The sequence below is a fragment of the Pipistrellus hanaki genome (assembly GCF_964339955.1).
Source record: "Pipistrellus hanaki genome assembly, chromosome: 17".
Classification (NCBI taxonomy): Eukaryota; Metazoa; Chordata; class Mammalia; order Chiroptera; family Vespertilionidae; genus Pipistrellus; species Pipistrellus hanaki.
The window spans coordinates 18,019,420-18,037,321 of record NC_140519.1 but is presented as its reverse complement, the minus strand read 5'-3'; the positions used below and the strand labels follow the sequence as shown (position 1 = coordinate 18,037,321).

Genomic DNA, 17,902 nt, shown 5'->3' with positions numbered 1-17,902 from the left:
GCAAACCACCACAGGCCCCTCGCTCAGGTTGCCCCATGCCCCAAGGGAACCCCCATCCTGATCTGGGATACCCTTCAGGGCAAACCAGCTGGTCCTCATCTGTGCACCAGGCCTCTATCCTATCTAATAAAAGAGTAATATGAAGATTGACCATCACTCCAACACACAAATGGCTGCCACCATGTGGACAAAGATCCTGCACCTATGCGGACACAAGATGGCCAGCAGAGGAGGGCAGTTGGGAGGGACCAGGCCTGCAGGGGAGGGCAGTTAGGGGTGACCAGGCCATCAGAGGAGGGAAGCTGGGGGCAGACAGGCTGTCAGGGGAGCAGTTAGACTCTTTAGGCTGCCATGGGAGTGGTTAGGGGTGATCAGGTTGGCAGGCAGAAGTGGTTAGGGGCAATCAGGAAGGCAGGCAGGTGAACAGTTGGGAGCCAGCAGTCCTGGATTGTGAGAAGGATGTCCAACTGCCCATTTAAACCTGATCCCAGTGGGCAGTAGGACATCCCTTGAGGGGTCCTAGATTGGAGAGGGTGAAGGCTGGGCTGAGGGACATCCTTCCCAACCCCATGTACGAATTTCATGCATGAATTTCGTGCACCGGGCCTCTAGTTTATTCATAAAGATATGTGTATCCCTTTGCTCATTGCAGCATTACTCATGATGGCTAAAATATGGAAACAATGAAAGTGTCCTTCAATAGATGATTGGACCAGCTCTAGCCTGCTGGTGCCCCAGCAAATTTCTCCACCACTCCGGGGACCACGGGCTCTGGAGGCCTGAATCTCAGCCATGGAGCTGTCGGGGAGGGGAAGAAGTTTTACCAAGTTCTTAATCTCCTCCTCCTATTCCCTTCCTCATTTCCAGAGGTAGCAGCTGCACTCTGCATTTGCATTTCTTCTCTCATGCCTTTGAGTAGTTACTATTTACTAATTAATGCTACTTTATATTAAAATGTTGCTGTTCAAATGAGTGGAGTCTGCCTCCTGACTAGACCTTGACTGATCTTACTGATCACTATAATTTTTTGACAAAACCAATGGGTTTACTACTCTAAGCTGGGCTCTGGATAGGCCAGGGAGAGATGGAACTATTAAATGAGAGAAGATTATATTCTGCCCTTTCATTGTTTACCCTCCATCCATTCCTCCTTGCTTGAGAATCCAAGGCTTGCTCCTTTGGTGTATCACCTATCACACTATCACCAACAGATTCATCCTGGTCCCTTAACACAGAGGCATCTCCTGCCTGTGCTCCCAACATTATCCCTCTAAGGGAGTGAACAATTGAGGCTTGTGATACCACCTCTCAAAGATCACCAATCCCTATCTTGGGTCAATGTCTTCACAGGGCTAGATAATGTTAGATAGTCAATACTTTCTCCTTTCCTCTCTCTCAAGAGTATAATACTGATTCTTAGCCCAAGTCAGTCTATTTTCAAAATGTGACCAAAATGTGAGTGAAGAGAACACTCATGATCAGATAGCCTCAAAGCACATGCAACGATCAGGAAGAGGTCTCAGAAGCACATTTGTGGGACCATGGGGATTTTAATCACTCCACGTTAATATAGCTAGACATAACAAAACGATAGAAAACAGGAAACTCCTTTAATCAAGCAAAGTCTTTGTGGTTTTGGCTGATGAATATGCAAAAGCTGCCCTGAATATTTTTTAGGGCACAGAAAATTGTCACACTGACATCTCTAGTAGCTGTTTTTAGGTTATAAGCAAGAAACGGGTTTGTTAATCAAGTAGTATGTCTAAGGCATAAAGAAATAAAGATATTTCTGATTACACAGAACAACAAATTGACTTTTAGGCAAAACACCTAAGCTCCGATTTTCAAATTAAAATATTCTGATAATTAGCATTATTGTACTCATTGAGTCTGTCAACACTGGGAGGGACAATCTTAAAATTATGTGAGGCTTTCACAGAAAATTGCAGATCTTAGAGACAGTTTTCTCAAGAATCAATGTCTATCATTAAGTTCTTACACAAATACTACTTCCCTCATAAACTTCCTTAGTAATTAAAGAGAGGTAATTTTTCCCACCTCACACTTTTGATACTCTGTTAACACATCATTCTACAATGATTCAAATTCCTACCTTGATTTTGCTTTTCTGATCTTGTTGAAAATTTATTGTCATACATATGTTTTTTATTAGAACCCAAGGTAGAGTTTTATATATTTTAATCATAGGCGAGTAGTTAGATAAATTAATTACATTTGCTCATTCATTCAATATTTGTGTAGGTATTCACTACTACAGTCCAGCACCAGGGAAACAAACATGGATTAGGTATAAATCCTACTCAAAGAAGAATGGTAAGTAGTCTTTGCTCTCAGGGGATTCTCAGACTAGGAAGAGAGACACAACATGTGATCAAATAGCTACAGTGTAAATATATATGTTGCAAGCTATAGGTTAGCACAAATGGGAAGATCAACTATTCTATACTTCTCTACTTTGCAGATTAGGAAGTAGAGCAATTAGGAAGCATAGAGCAATTAGGTCATTCACAGATACTTGTATGATGCAGACATGGAAGAGTCTAGATATGAACATAGGAAGTACATTGCCAGAGGTCATGCTGTTCTTAATGACCATGCTAATTGCTTCTCACATTTGAACTTACAAGGCCTCATGTAGTTAAATTTTAATAAGTACATTTGGATGGTAATAGTCAATCCCTTTAGGTCATTAATACTCATTTCCATTTTTGTGCCTCAATGTCAGCCACTAAATAAACCCACTTCCATTTCAGAAAGATCACCTTGGCTCCAGTATTAAGAACAAATAGGAGTTATAGGTGAGGCGACAGAAAGGCAATGTGGGAGCCTGGTCCTATTCAGAATTAACGCAGTGGCAGAGAGAATGTAGAGGAGAAGTTAAGGAACTGCCATCTCCCCTGCTAGATTTGGTTACGAACTATAAATGAATATGTGGGTGGGGTTGGAATGAGGTGGGGAATAGGAGGTGTGGTGAGTTATAAAAATGAAAATGTCTTCTCAAGTCTGTATTCACACCAAGCAATAATCTCATCAAGAACTGAAATCAAATCTCACATCCAAGCAAAGGAGAAGGGGAAAGCCTTCCTTGTATGATTCAACCTTTCACTCAAGTGATACCTGACAAGCCAACTAATATTTTGAGGCTATGATTTAGTTTGTAAAAGTGACAAACTTGAATACAGTCCAGTTTTTTGTTTTTGTTTTGTGTGTGTGTGTGTGTGTGTGTGTGTGTGTGTGTGTGTGTGTATCATATAGCTTGCTGGTGAGAAAACTGGAAACCAAAGTATCATTAATTTTTTTCCCAACAACGATGTGTCAATTCTATAACAGGAACTTGTTCTGTGACCTTACATAAAGCCATTTCTATCCTTCAGAGCACAGAGAATTTGTGAAGAGATGTGGGCAGAACATGGCGCTCCGTCTCTAATTGTATTCACCCGCAAACTGTCCCTCTTCCATCACAACTTTATTTAAATCATGGCTATGCTCTTCATCAACAATTTAATTGACTGGTGCTACTCAATCTAGTTCTCTGGGGCATGGTTTTCTGTTTAACTTTCTTGTTTTGATTCTTCAGCAAAACCATACAATTTAATTAGGAAAGTAACCAGCTCTGTTAACAGTTTCCACATCATTGTAGTTATGCTTTGACTGTACCTTCTCAGAGTTTGCTTGATATTGCGCATACATTTTGCATTTGTTCATGTTTCAGAGAAGACGCTGTGAATTTACAGCCTAAGCATGTAGTCTAATCACTTTTCCAGAGCTCCTTGGTGATAGCTAGGGAAATCAGAGAATTCAAAGCACTCATGTGTGCTATTAAAATAAAAGCCAACACAGGCCAAGATGCAGGGTTGCTACCTTTCTGTGTGTATTAGTTTTCTATTGCTGCCGAGAGACTTAACCACATCAGTGTAAAACAACACCCATTTATCATCTTAAAGTTCTGTAGGTGAGAAGTGCAGGCAAAGCTGGCTGGATTTTCTTTCTTCAGGGTCTCAATGGGCTAAACTCAAGGGGCCAGTTGGGCTGTGATTTAATCTGGACCTCAGAGGCATCTGGTGAAGACAGAACATAGATCCTTGTGGTTGCAGGACTGACTTCTCCATTTCCTTGCTGTCTATCAGCTGGGGTGACTCGCCTTCTAGAGCCCATGGGTGTGGCCCTCAAGGACATTTCACAACATACCAGTTTGATTCTTCTTTGACACCAGGGGGAGCACTTCTCTGATTTCTTTCTCTGTGATCAGCTGGAGGAAACTTCTCTGCTTTTAAAGGGATCACCTGATCAGGTCAGGCTTATCCCAGGTAATCTCCCTCCTGCCACATAACACAATGTATCATGGGAATGACTGCACTATCCTACCCACAGTTCCTGCCTATACTCAGAGGAGGGATTATGCAGGGTGTGCAGACCAGTGGGGAGAAATCTGTCTTAGAATTCTGTCTACCACACTGTGCTTCGGGAAATAAGGCAACTAAAGGCTTCCCAGCAAATCCTCCTCCCTTCCCCTGGGAGGCAGTGCACAGGTGTGCAAAGGAACTGTCAACAATGGTCCCAATTCTGTCCATCAGCTCCACGGGGCATAGATGACAGGAAGTCATATTCTCCTCCTCTGCAGGCCCTTTCTCTGCCTGGCCAAAATGCCTGCGCTTAGTGTGAGTGAATCACTCGGTGAAATCATGTACATAAAATGCCAGCAAGTTAACATGATGTTTTTAGACAGAAACTTACTTAAGTGCAACACTTCAAACTTCAGCCCAATAAAACGATTTCTTTAAGGAACAGAAGAAATGTGCAGAGAAGAGTTGACACAACAGGCACGAAACCGCTATCCTCAGAAAGGCCTGCTTGCAAGGTGGGCTCTTATTTGGCATCCGGGAACCTAGATTTTGGGAGGGTTTCCACCACCCTAACTGGGAAGAGCGGCTTACAGTGCCTGAAAACTATGTGTGCAAACAACATGGTTCATGCTGAACACCTGCTTTCTCTCTGAGAGACTGGAATTTTTGTATGTGCTAGGCAGAGGGGCCTACATGGGGAGGCCCCAGTGAAAACCCTGGGCCCTAGGTCTCTAATGAACTTCCCTGGCAGACAACATTTCACATGTGTTATCACAACTCATTGTTGGGGCAACTAAGAACATCCCGTGTGACTTTACTAAGAGATACGTCTTGGAAGCTTGAGCCTGGTTTGTCCTGGGCTTCAACACTTGTGCCTCTTCTCTTTGCTGATTCTGCTTTGTATCCCTTTGTGATAACAAGGCATAGCTACAACTAAGACAATAGGCTAAGTTGTGAGAGTTTTCCTGAAAATTACTAAAGCTGGGGGTGGTGTAGGTGACTCAGGAATAAAGTAAATGAACACATGATACGATCACAATGAGGCTAAGCTCCACTGCCCAGCAAACTTGGCTTTCCCCCTTCCATTGTGAAGATGGTCAGAGTAAATAGATTAGAGGCAAGAGGTGGCCTTGCCCAGGATCTAGAGGGCTTGGCTCTGTCTAGATATGTGTGTTCTGATTCCACATTGTGACCTGGGGCAAGTTACTTAACCTCTGTATTCCAGTTTCTTCCTGTGTAAAAATAGCAATAATAATGGTACCCACAACATAGAGTTGTTAAAATGAGGCAATCTACAGGAGGCAGGTGGCACTGTGAGGGCACATAGTGGCTAAGAGGGACTGGGTGTAACTCCGGATATAACTCTCCATGGGGTGAAATCCCTGGAATATCACTGACGTTCCAACAACTACTCACTTTCTCCCTTAACTCTGCTCCCCTCTTCCTCACCAGCCCCCTTACTTCCCTTCAGTGTCTTCTAAGCTCCTCCACAACCAAGCCATTTCTTTCCCAACCCCTGTATATTACCTTTCCTTCAGAACCAAATGAATACAATACACAGGAATGCTTCTTAAATGTGTTCATAAAAGGGGTCCAATATAAATATATTATCAGTGTGCACAGTCCTAGCTTTATTCAACATCTTTTAGTTCCATTTACTGTGATTTACAAAAGTTTATAAGTAACCCTCACAGTCCTCACTGATGCAATGTTATTGTTTTTGATGATGGTAAGTGATCACATACATAACGATACAATTTTGTTTTTATAGCTTTGTGAGGCCTAACATGTCAATTGGGGGGAAATCCTAATGATTTTTTCCCAATATTTGTTCCCTGAAATACTAGACCCCAAGGTATAAAATGGCTATTAAATCTTTCCAGTGTAGTATTCAGAACACAACTGCAATGGAAATGGAAACTTCTATTTGAAACTGGCTTTGCTTCTTTTCAACATTGGAGGCTCTGGTAGATTGCTTCGATAGTGTTCAGATATTGCTGTCGAAAAGGCTATAGTGGTTTGGGAGAGGCTAATAGGACTATAGGCTAAGTTGGTTTTATCTAATTTCATTTTTCCATTTGAGGATAAGCCCCTGCATCCTACTTCCTTATGATGAGACACCAACCTTAAGCTGAACATTTCATGGATAGGAGCTGGAGAGGAAGAGGAAGAGGAAGAAAGAAAATCAATAAAATAGAAGTTTAAAACTTCATTTGCAAATAAATTCAATATGTAAAGGGAAGATGTCAAAGAGAAAAAAAATCAAACCAAAAACAGAAGTCCAAAAGTTAGATAATTACAAATGTTTCCAGGAACCCCTGAGTCTATCACTCCTTTATTCATCATCTTCTAACACCTTCTCTAGGTAGAATTATACTCCAGTCATATAAGACATTTGTTTTTCTATTCCATACTGGAGATATTAATAAGGCTTCCTTTGTAATCTGCTTTGTTCTCCATGAAAATGATCCCAAACCACCACATTTTATGGGCTCACTTCTTATCTTGCAAGGTAAGCATGGAAAAGAGCCCATCACCACATTTCTCATCATAAGTATTTAGCAAAAGCTAACACTCAATTACATGCAGTAATAGGGACTGAGAAACTCACTAACTTTAAAATCCATAAAATCCATCAAAGATTGAATAAGTTGAGCCCTTCAACTGTTGCCAACAGAATTCTCTTATCAAATCCACTGAAACATAGCAAAATTAACTTCCATTTCTAGTTTTTATTTTCTTCATCTCACTTCTGCCTGAAGTTCTAATGATCAGCAGGAAGATTTCAAGAGGGAATAGTGTAGTTTTGGAAAAGTATAAACTAACTTCACTCATGCATTAAACAACAAGACATTTACTGAGCTTCTAGGATATTCCAGAGACTGACAGAATATAGCAATGAAGAGGCATACACAAGCTCTCTCATGAAGCCTACTTCCTACTAAGGGAGATGGAAAATAAGTAAATGAACTAGTAAATAGATAATGGGTCAGATATATAATAATATTTTAATAACCTTAGCTACCCTTTAAAAGCTCTTTCAAGTTCTCTTAGAATTTTATTCCCATGGGTAATTAATTCCAACTACTCAACTCCAGTCAGCAAAGCCGTGTAAATACATTGCAAGCACAAGAATAAGTGAGGAGACACTCTCTTACCTTAAGCTGGTGGCATATTTTCTTCAATGCGTACGCTTCCTCTTCTGTATTGGGGATAAGTCTTATCACCTTATCACTGTGAGAAAGGGGAAAATGGTGATAGTTACCTTTTAAAAATAAAGACTTAACGGTCTCTATCTTTTTACTTTAAAACAACAACAACAACAACAACACAAAAACTGTCTCTGCCTTTAAGGAGGAAAATAGCTCAACTTTGGGCTTGACAACAGGTATTTTATCCAGTTCTTGTTACTCTGATTGCTTGGTCTTGTTTGGTCTGTCTTAAAACCATTTTTAAAAATCAGCTTTTGAAGATTACAAACTCACACTTAATCAGAGAAAGGCCAAAACACAGGCAGAGTGGCAATAAGGACAAGAACTCCCCTGAATACCCCAGAACAGACACCAAGAAAGAAAATTCTTTAAAAAATATATATATATATTTTATTGATTTTTTACAGAGAGGAAGGGAGAGGGATAGAGAGCTAGAGACATCGATGAGAGAAAGAGACATCGATCAGCTGCCTCCTGCACACCCCCTACTGGGGATGTGCCCTCAACCAATGTACATGCCCTTGACCTGAACCGAACCTGGGACCTTTCAGTCCGCAGGCCAACACTCTATTCACTGAGCCAAACTGGTTTTGGCAAGAAAGAAAATCATTAATGATAGAAGCAAAAACACTTTTTAAATAAAACTTAATGCTGAAAAGGAATGTGACTTTCGATGAGAGGATATGGACTTCATACACTATGACCATTCCTGGTATGGATTCTTCACACACTGAGAACAGTAAATATAAGCCATCTCTATGGGGCATTTTAACTCCCTAGTACAGAGCTTCCTGACCGGTCTGTGGGACCCAACTGAGGGCCACCAAACTATTTACATGTGTTCCATGCAACACTGATGACCATAAAGTTGTTAAAGTAGAAACAATTTTAAATCAATTTTTCAGCCATTAAAACGATAGCACACTTGAAATTATATTTGGACACTTTCCAAGAGTCTTCCTGTAAATTGACTAAAACTGGAGGGGTCATCTGTCTGTCAGGGAGTGGTTTGTGATGGTGACCTGTCCCTCAGATGTGCCAGACAGGTATTATCATTCTGTATATGTTATGACGAGGACAGGTTGGGAAGCGCAACTCTATTGTATTAAAATCTCAACTGTCAGCGTGTTTTGCACAGAGCAGACACATTAAATATTTATTAGTGGATTTGGCACAAAGGCGATCATTGAGAATTCTTAGCTTCCAGAGCTACTACCATGTTTCCCCAAAAATAAAACATCCTCTGAAAATAAGACCTATTGACAGGTTTCCTTCTGAGTGAAATATATGGCATCTCCCCAAAAATAAGGACCCCCCTAGGCTCTGTCTCAGAATGAAAATTAATTTACCGTAAACTGGTCGCTAGGGGCGTCCTGACTGGCATCTAGCAACCAGTGACATTACGCGGAGTCCTGACATCACTGCTGTGTGGAGGCGGAGTGGAGGTAGGAGTGAGCGGTGAGCCCAGGGCGGGAGAGAGGAGGAGACTTTTGCAGATGCGTGTAGAAGAACAGGAGGATTAGAGGGGACTGGACAAGGCGAAGGTGGTGAGTGCTGTTCTGTCTCTGGTGACACTACCTGATGCTCGCGGCCGCCCTCATGATGACTGAAGGTTCTCAGTCAGTGGCAGACCCTGCTCCAGCCCAGATCCAGGCCCCAGCAAGCCCAGTGACAGTCCCCAGGCAGGCCCCAGGGGATAAATGTCTGATAAAGGGGTAAGGGGGATGCCTGGTGAAGGTGTTCAGTGGCACAGGGGTGGGGGGAAGGGGATCACTTAAAATGACACAGGAGGATCAGAGGGGGCAATCAAAATGACACAGGAGGATCAAAAGAGATTTCCATCTCCCTACCCCCACCTTGATACTCCAATTCCTTTTTTTACCCTTAGAAATGAGCGCAAAAAGAAAAAGCTACTCCGTGGAGTACAAGAAAGGAATCGTGGAAGACTCTTGGGGCCAAAATCTTACTGCTTTCTGCGGAGAAGATGTTGAGTATCTGATTGGTCCGAAAATGGCGAGCAGAGTATGGTAACCTCATTAAACAAGTGGACAAGGGAAATGCTAAAAAGCACAAGTGTGGATCAGGTTGGCAACCATTATTTTCCGAGCTGGAAGACCTGATCTGTGAATGGGTTGTTGACAGGAGAGCAGAGGCTTTGGTTGTGAATAGGGCTCACATTCAAGAATTTGCCCTTGCAATTTGACATAGCCCTCGAAGACTTCAAAGCATCACAATACTGGCTGCATAATTTCCTTCAACGATGTGAACTATCTTTAAGAAGATCTACAACATTGTTTAGGTTGGAAGATACTCAAGTTATTAAGCGAGCACTTGCATTCAAGTCCTTTATTGATGATGCTGACTTCTCTAAATACAATCTTTCCAACATGATTGCTATGGATGAAACTGCAGTGTTTATGGGCCAATCATCTCAAACAACAATTGAACAGCGGAGTGCTTCCTTAGTGTACATTCCTTCCACTGCTTACGAAAGTGCACATGCTTCCTGTATTTTGGCAATTCATAAGATGGCACTAAAATCCCACCTTTAATCATTTCTAAGGGCAAGAAGGAAAAGATTGAACGTGTTTTGGGCGTTTTTATTCTTGAAATTGAAAAAGCCTGGGCCACACAAGCAGTTATAAGGAAGTGGGTTGATTTAATGCTGCCACTTGTTATGCGAGGGAGCCAAAGAGGTCTGCTAGTCTGGGATGCAGCCAGCACTCACCATGCTAAAAACATGAAGACATTTCTTCACGAAAGAAAAATAGATCAGATAATGATTTCCACAGGAATGACAGCCTATCTCCAGACTCTTGATATTGCAATAAACAAGCCATTCAAAGACAATTTGCGCATGGAAATTAATGACTACATTGAAAATAGAATGGAGAGAAATCAGCGTGGAAACTTTGCGAAACCTAAACTGCAAGAAGTTGTGACATGGGTGAAGAATTCATGGGAGAAAATCACTGACAGTTGCATTGCAAATGCACTGCGAGCAGGCTACCTTGACAAGAAGTACTCATTTAAAATCAGTGCTATTGCTAAACATGAGAGATTTGGTCCACTGATTCTGAAAGAAATGGAGTCACAAGAAATTCACCAGGAAATTCAGGAATTGGATTGTTATGATGATGTTCCAGAAGATGATGACATGATTGTCATTGAATAAATGAGTAAATTCTTAATACTGTAGGATTCACAGTTTGTCTGGTTTGTGTTGACAACTACTATAATACCGTACCATATACAGGTAATAAATTTCCTTTATTTTCATTTAACAATAAATGTGTACTGTATTCTTCTTCATGGAAAAATAAGACATCCACTGAAAATAAGAACTAGCGCAGCTTTGGGAGCAAAAATTAATATAAGACACTGTCTTATTTTCGGAGAAACAGGGTAGTAGGTAAAACTAAATAAAGTACACAGGAAGGAATATTTTTCATACCATGCCCTCCATGGCATTTTATAATGACTGAAGATAAGGAAGAACATCATGAAGACCATATATATAAAGCACAAAACAAAAACTCTGGCAGTTCACCCACAACTTCCATTTCCAGCCTAACAGATTCATCCAGAATCAGGATGGAATGTGCATTCTTTCTATGGTTTTACTTAGATCAGTGTTTCCCAAAGTGTGGTACGCGTACCCCCAGGGGTAGGGGAAGAGTTTGGTGGGGGTACGCGTTGCACCAGAGTTTGGTGGGGATATGCACTGCACTGTGCTTAGCTGCGCCTAATTGTACATTCTCATGAGTATGAGGGGTACTCAGCGTTACGAAAATTATAGAAGGGGTACACATATGTCAAAAGTTTGGGAAACACTAACTTAGATGAATAACAGTTTCCAAGACGAGATAAGATTAATGGGGGCATTAGGGACCTTCCAGATTTGCTGGATGATGATTCTTTATTTTTAAACACTTTTAATTATAACTTATTCATTTTATTGATGAGAGAAAGAGATAGAAACATCAATTGGTTGCTTCTGATATGAACTTCAATCAGGGAATAAATCTGCAACCTGGGTATGTGTCCTGACCAGAAATAGAATCCACTACGCTTGGAACTCAGATGATGCTCCAACCCAGCAGGACTGCATGTTCATTTCTAATCAATTTAGCTTTGTTATTTCAAATGATCCTGTTATACCCTTGTTAGGCCTCTGAGTTAAAAGGTCCTTGGTTTGCTCACGATAATTTATTATGGTTAGGCACCAATACCCTAATCTGGCTTTGTAGCTTTTGTTTCCTCAAAGTTGCAGAAAAAAACCTTTTGGTATCTTTTTCTGAAAAGAATACAAGAAAACAGAAGTTAAGAAAAATTCATCAAGTCACTGTAATACAACTCCAAATCTGACCTTTAGAATTGAAATGCTACTACATCTTTTCTGGTACACAATGCCTTGACCTTTGCTTGCCCTGGCTTCATCAGATTATGGCCTTTCCTATCTGACCCCATATGATTCTTGGCTGAGAAAGACACCTTTGCTGGGTGATATGGTTGTTTTTGAAGGATGGATCACTTGACATCCTGCTGGAAACACCGCCATTGGGCCCTGTCAGCTCAGCAAGAATGCAAAGAAAGCAATCTGTAGCCGTTTTACAACCGTGGGAAGATTTAAAAAAAAAAAAACAACACAAAACTTAACCCTGAAAGTGAATGCTGATACCCAGCTTTATCATTCAATTAAAAAAAAAATCACTTCATCTCAGCTTGTAGAAATTCTCAGGTGCAACTGGAGAAACGTGTTTATTATTGTTTAATTACTTATCAAAGAACAGAGAATAAGGAAAGCTATTTAGGAAAATCCATAAAATGTCTTACTTTTTTACAAGCCAATAAATTATAGGGGTAGACTAACCAGTAACCAAAAACCAACAAATGCTCTTTATTCAGCATGTAAAACCCAATGCCCCCCAATTGCCCCATTTGTCTCACCAAAGGGAAAGCTTACTCTCTCTAGATCTGATAGCTAGCCATTTTGAAAGTGAATGATAATTCAGTACTACAAATGGGTTTCAGGTAGAGAAATAGCAATTGGAACTTATTATAGAAAAACCATCTGTGAGCAAGTATCAAAAAAGGTGAACCGAGAAGCTTTCTAATTTATCAGTCTTCGACCGCTAGGTGGCAACATCAATTTAAAACCCTTTAACTACCCTTTGGGATTAGGATGAGGAAACCAAAGGTCTGAATGTGATTTGGAGACCAACTGCTCATTTGTACATGTGTTTGTAAACTAGATATTTCTAACTCAGCCTATATAAAGTTGTCAAGAGGAAAAACAGAAACAGCTGTTTTTAACTACAATTTAAGAATGTAGTATAGAGGCAGTGTAAGTAACCTCCAGGTAATTATGTATATGTATTTATTCATTATATATTTTGATTTTTGTCCCCTTGCCTTACAGGACAGATGAGATTGTATTGCTATAATGCTAGTATCAAGTTTCATTTTATGTTAGATTATTGTTATGCACAGCAGCAGCCACATGGATGAGGTCATCTTAAGTAAATGAAATTGATTTAAAAAGTGTGTAATAAGAATGTATGCATCCAGAGAAAAGAAGTTGGCAAGAAAACACAATCTCTAACATTTTACAGTCTGTCTGCGCCTCAGTGTCCTGGTCAGAGGGATGAGCCCCACTCGCCTTTCCATCTCCTGCTGTTTGAGTTTGATGACGACCATGTTTAGCGGGACACCTATGGAAGAACATCTCTGTTTTACGGGTAACTAGGGAGTCCTCCTCAGCCTCGTTTGGAAAGACATGGATGCGAAGTTCCAGAGTTTTGTTCTGGCTCCTGGCAAGACCTTTCACAATTGATCCCACGATTAAACTCTAATTTTCTCTAGTTGCTTGTAAAAATCAAAACATGACAGAGAGTATGAAATAATAAAGTTCCCCTCCCAGTTCTCTTCCAACCTGGACCTTCTATTCTCCCATCAGAGCTTCGATAATAGTTCCTTGTGATTCCCTCTAGACTTTTTCCTCTGCATTGACACACACACACACACACACACACACACACACACACACACACTCTTGGGACCACAGCTAACTTGACACTTGACTTAAAGGCAGTCAATGGACCATAAGGTGAGATGACAACTGAATCCTTCCCAGTTGGGTTCATTCCATTGGACGATGACTGACAGCTGACCTAGTCATAATCCTGCCTTTGGGACATTGCACTTGAGACATAAAACAAAAACAAACAAACAAACAAACAAACAAACAAAAAAACAGTGAGTTTGCATTATCAGAAGCAGTGGCCATAGGTACAGGTAATAGCCAAGTTACTATAACACAAAATTCTCAAGTACGGAATGTAGGCATTTGACACATTGCCCTGGTTTGGAAACGGTCCCCAGTCTTCCTCATGTTTTCTTAGCATCCACATCCATTATCTCATGCATGCCTTTTCAAACTTAACAAATGCACTATTACTGAGACCACTCAAACTTCAGCTACTTCAGTTTCTCATTCATATCGTTGAATGACTGGATTTATCTTCCCTGGTCCATTTATTTTTTCTTCACTTGGGGAAGAAATAGAGCAAGGCTTGATTCTAATCTAGTTTCTACCACTAGCTGTGTGCCCTGGGCTAAATTGCTGAACTATTTAGAGTCGTGATTCATAATCCTTACAATGAGGGGGGGGGGGTAAGGGGCAATATCTTGTTACTTAAGGTTTTAGTGAAAATTATTCCATTTGGCCACATTTATTAAGGTCACATTAAGTGCCAGGCATGGTGGCAGGTGGTAAGGATATAGCAGTTTTTTCCCGTGGTGAGTTTACCATCATATTCCCAATAATAGAGTCTGGGAAATGCCCACCTAATAGTCTCTCAATGGCTACTGTTATTACCTCTACAGGAAACTATTTGTCTCATCCTTTAGAAATTAAAGTGCTAAAAGAAGATGCTTCTGCAAATGGGTTTCACTGTGAACATCAGAAGCAATAAAACATGATTTTATTAGGGATATATTTCACCTTTTTTGTTGCTGCTGGTGTTTTTGTCTCTTGACCTTTTTATAGGTATTTAAATATCATTATTGATCAGCTTCCTGATTTGGCACTTATTATCTCTTCCCTTCTCAGGCAGCACTTTGGCATCTGAGAAACACACGTATTAGACAGTTTCATTATTTCCTACAATAGCAATTGAGGATATAGGACACTTTACATAAAATACAATGGGAAAGCCCTAGCTGGTTTGGCTTAGTGAATAGAGCATCTGGCCTGCGGACTGAACAGTCCCAGGTTTGATTCCTGGCAAGGGCACATGCCCAGATTGCGTGCTCGATCCCCAGCAAGGGGAGTGGGGGGGGAGGGGAAGCATGCAGGAGCCAGCTGATCAATGAATCTCATCATTAATGTTTCTCTCCACCTCCCTTTCTCTCTGAAATCAATAAAAATATAAATAAATGAAAAAAAATGGGAAAATAATTTCAAAGGAAGTCCTGCATAGATGTTCTTGATGTGGGTACAAGCTGCACATACTCCATTTTTCAATACTTCTAAAGACACAATTTAGCTGGATATAGAAAGGGATTTCTACATTCCTTGGCCTTCACAAGGAATCAGATTAGATGGCTGTAGTGGCTGCTTTTGGCTGCACCTTCAAATCCATTTCCCCTTCATAAGCCCTAACAGGACTGATTTGCTCAGATAGTCCCTCCATCTCCACATCTATATATAAAAAAGCCTAAGTGACCAGCCAACTGACTGATAGCTATGACACACACTGACCACCAGGGGGCAGATGTTCAATGCGGGAGTGGAAACCACAGGCATGGAAACATGGAACAGACTGATAAATCTCAGAGGGAAGGGAGAAGGGGGGAGGGCAGGAAGAGATTAACCAAAGATCTTATATGCATACTAGAGGCCCAGTGCACAGATTCATGCACCAATAATCTGGCCTACAGGGACTGGGCCAAAATGAGCACTCTGACATCCCGCTGAGGAGTCCTGGATTGCAAGAGGGTGCAGGCCAGGCCTGAGGGGCCTCTAGTTAGGAATAAATCTTGATTAGCCAGAGCTTAGATATCTCCAGTAAATTGTGTTAATATGGAGATAAACATACGTTATAAATTGGCCCGATCAAATTTAAGGGAAGAATTATTATTCTATGGCTGGGGGTAAAAAGATTCATGTTCTTATTGAACATGAATAAGGAAATACGTAATCCTGTACGTATAACCCTCACCTGGGCAGCCATTAATCATGAAAGGAGTGAGCATTAGGATAAGCCAGATTCTACAACTGCTGTATAGATAGGAAAAACAACAACAACAAAAAACCACATACACATGTTTTCAGTGGTTTTTGTTGAATATTCCTGCTTCTGCACTTAGTTATTTAATATAAAATTTAATATAAAAATTTCATTATTGTGTAAATCAGTTTGAGTCAGGTTGTCTCCTACATGTAAACAAAATTGCCCTGCACAATAACAGTAATTTTGCTTTGTCTATTTTTAAGGAATGAGATAAGGAAAAGCAATGGAATAAATAAATTTACAGTTAAATCAAAGTCTTCACAGGTGGGAAAATGCACACTGGCCTTCTTTCTTTCCTTGAATACCTTTCTCTAAAACACCTCTGTAATTTTGGTAGTGATTAGAAAAACTGTGTGTGCTTTCAGAAGGAAGATTTAAGCTGCCCAATAGCTAAATGCATCTCATATTCTCAAGAAAGATGGACCATTTAAAATAGTTGCTGAATTTTCTGAAAGCCTTGTATCGCATGGAAGAGTTAATAATAAAATTTTCACTTAAAAAAAAAATCTCTCAAAACCCGCCCCCCCCCCCCAAAAAAAAAAAAAATCTCTCACCCAAACACCAAGAAACTCATTAGGTAATCCAGAAAAAAATTAATGTTCGCATGTCAATTCTATATTATAAAGTGCTTGGGTCTCAGAAGTGCATTTCCTTTGTTGAAAGATTGCATTTTGATGTACATGAAAAATTTCCTTAAAAAGCAATAAATAAGAGACCACTTGGCAGAGAACGCTCCAGAGATAAATGGATTTCCCCCTCTTTGGTTATGGTTTATAGTCGCAATATAAAGAACTCAGAACATGACGAAGCTCCCTGTGGCAGTTTCCTTAGGACACGAAGATTTAGATTTCACTCTTGGGTTAAAGTTAGACAGAAGTGATGACTTTCTTCTCTCCCTACCCTCCTCACTTTGGTTGCTGCAGCTAGTTTCACAGCAGAGAAAAGAAAAACAGTCCTCCTAAGCCTTACTGATGTCCTCAAGAGACATTTTCTTAAGAGGTTGAACACCTACCGTGGAATCTCACATGTAATGGATGATCAGTAGATTTTTTCGGAGTTGAATTGAAATTGTTTTTTCTTTTGTGTGTATGTGGTTTATTTTTTGTTTTTTTTTTTTTTTTTTTTTTTTTTTTTATAAACTGCAACTAACCAAACAGCTATCTTTAAATTTCTGAAGTTGCCTTCCATTGTTAAGGTTTGAGAGCTTTCTCTTCTCCCATCAGCACAAGCCAGGAAGGAAAAAGCAATAAAATGTAACACTGCCTTTAAATTAATTTCTTACAGTAAGATAAAGCTCTTAACTATGTCTCAAGGACTTGAAATGTATTGTGTGAAATTATATGATACTTCAATTCAGTCCTTTCTTGTAGTATTTAAAAATAGGATTCAATCCAAGAAATGAAGAACAAACCATTCATTTGAAAGATACCTATATAGCAAGTTGCTAGTTGGAAAGAAAAAGGAAAGGAGTTACAAAGCATAAGGGACCACCTTTCAAAGATGTATAATCTAATTCAGTACATGAAACATAGATAAAACCTTATATTATTACTAGGGGTCCAGTGCATGAATTTGTGCACCTTGAAAGAAACTGTGGGCCCTGAGGCTGTGGTAGACACAGGGGCAAGTCTCAGCCTACTCTCTGTGCCCTCACCCAGCCCTTCCACCACAGACAACCCCCTATCCCATCTGCCAGCAGTGGGTGCAAGGGGTGGCTGCTGCCCCGATCACCCCTCAGGAGCAGGGGGAAGTGGAGAAGCCCTCAGTGGCAATTAGGCCCAGCAGCCACAGCTTGCACCCATTGATGGCGCTGAGCAATCAGGACCAGCACTGGCCACCTGCAGTGGGTGCTAGCAGCAGCTATGGCACAGGCTGTGGGCATGAGCAGGACTGGCGTTGGCAGCAGGAACTATAGCACGGCATGCAGGAGCAAAGAATTTTCAGTAACCACCAGAGAGTCGCCAGTGATGACAGTGCCCAGTGACCTGCGCCCCACCTTGGTCTGATGCCCCCCGCTTACCTGCTCCAC

General features: G+C 40.7%; 1 protein-coding gene across 1 annotated transcript in view; it reads right to left on the bottom strand.

Annotated features, from left to right (window-relative positions):
* The window catches only part of CPA6 (carboxypeptidase A6), a 200,230-nt gene that overhangs the window by 110,855 nt on the left and 71,473 nt on the right, over nt 1-17,902 (bottom strand). Inside the window, exon 2 of the mRNA XM_084864392.1 lies at nt 7,523-7,598. Within this exon, the coding sequence (XP_084720518.1) occupies nt 7,523-7,598 (76 nt within the window). The remainder of the gene's footprint in view (nt 1-7,522; nt 7,599-17,902) is intronic.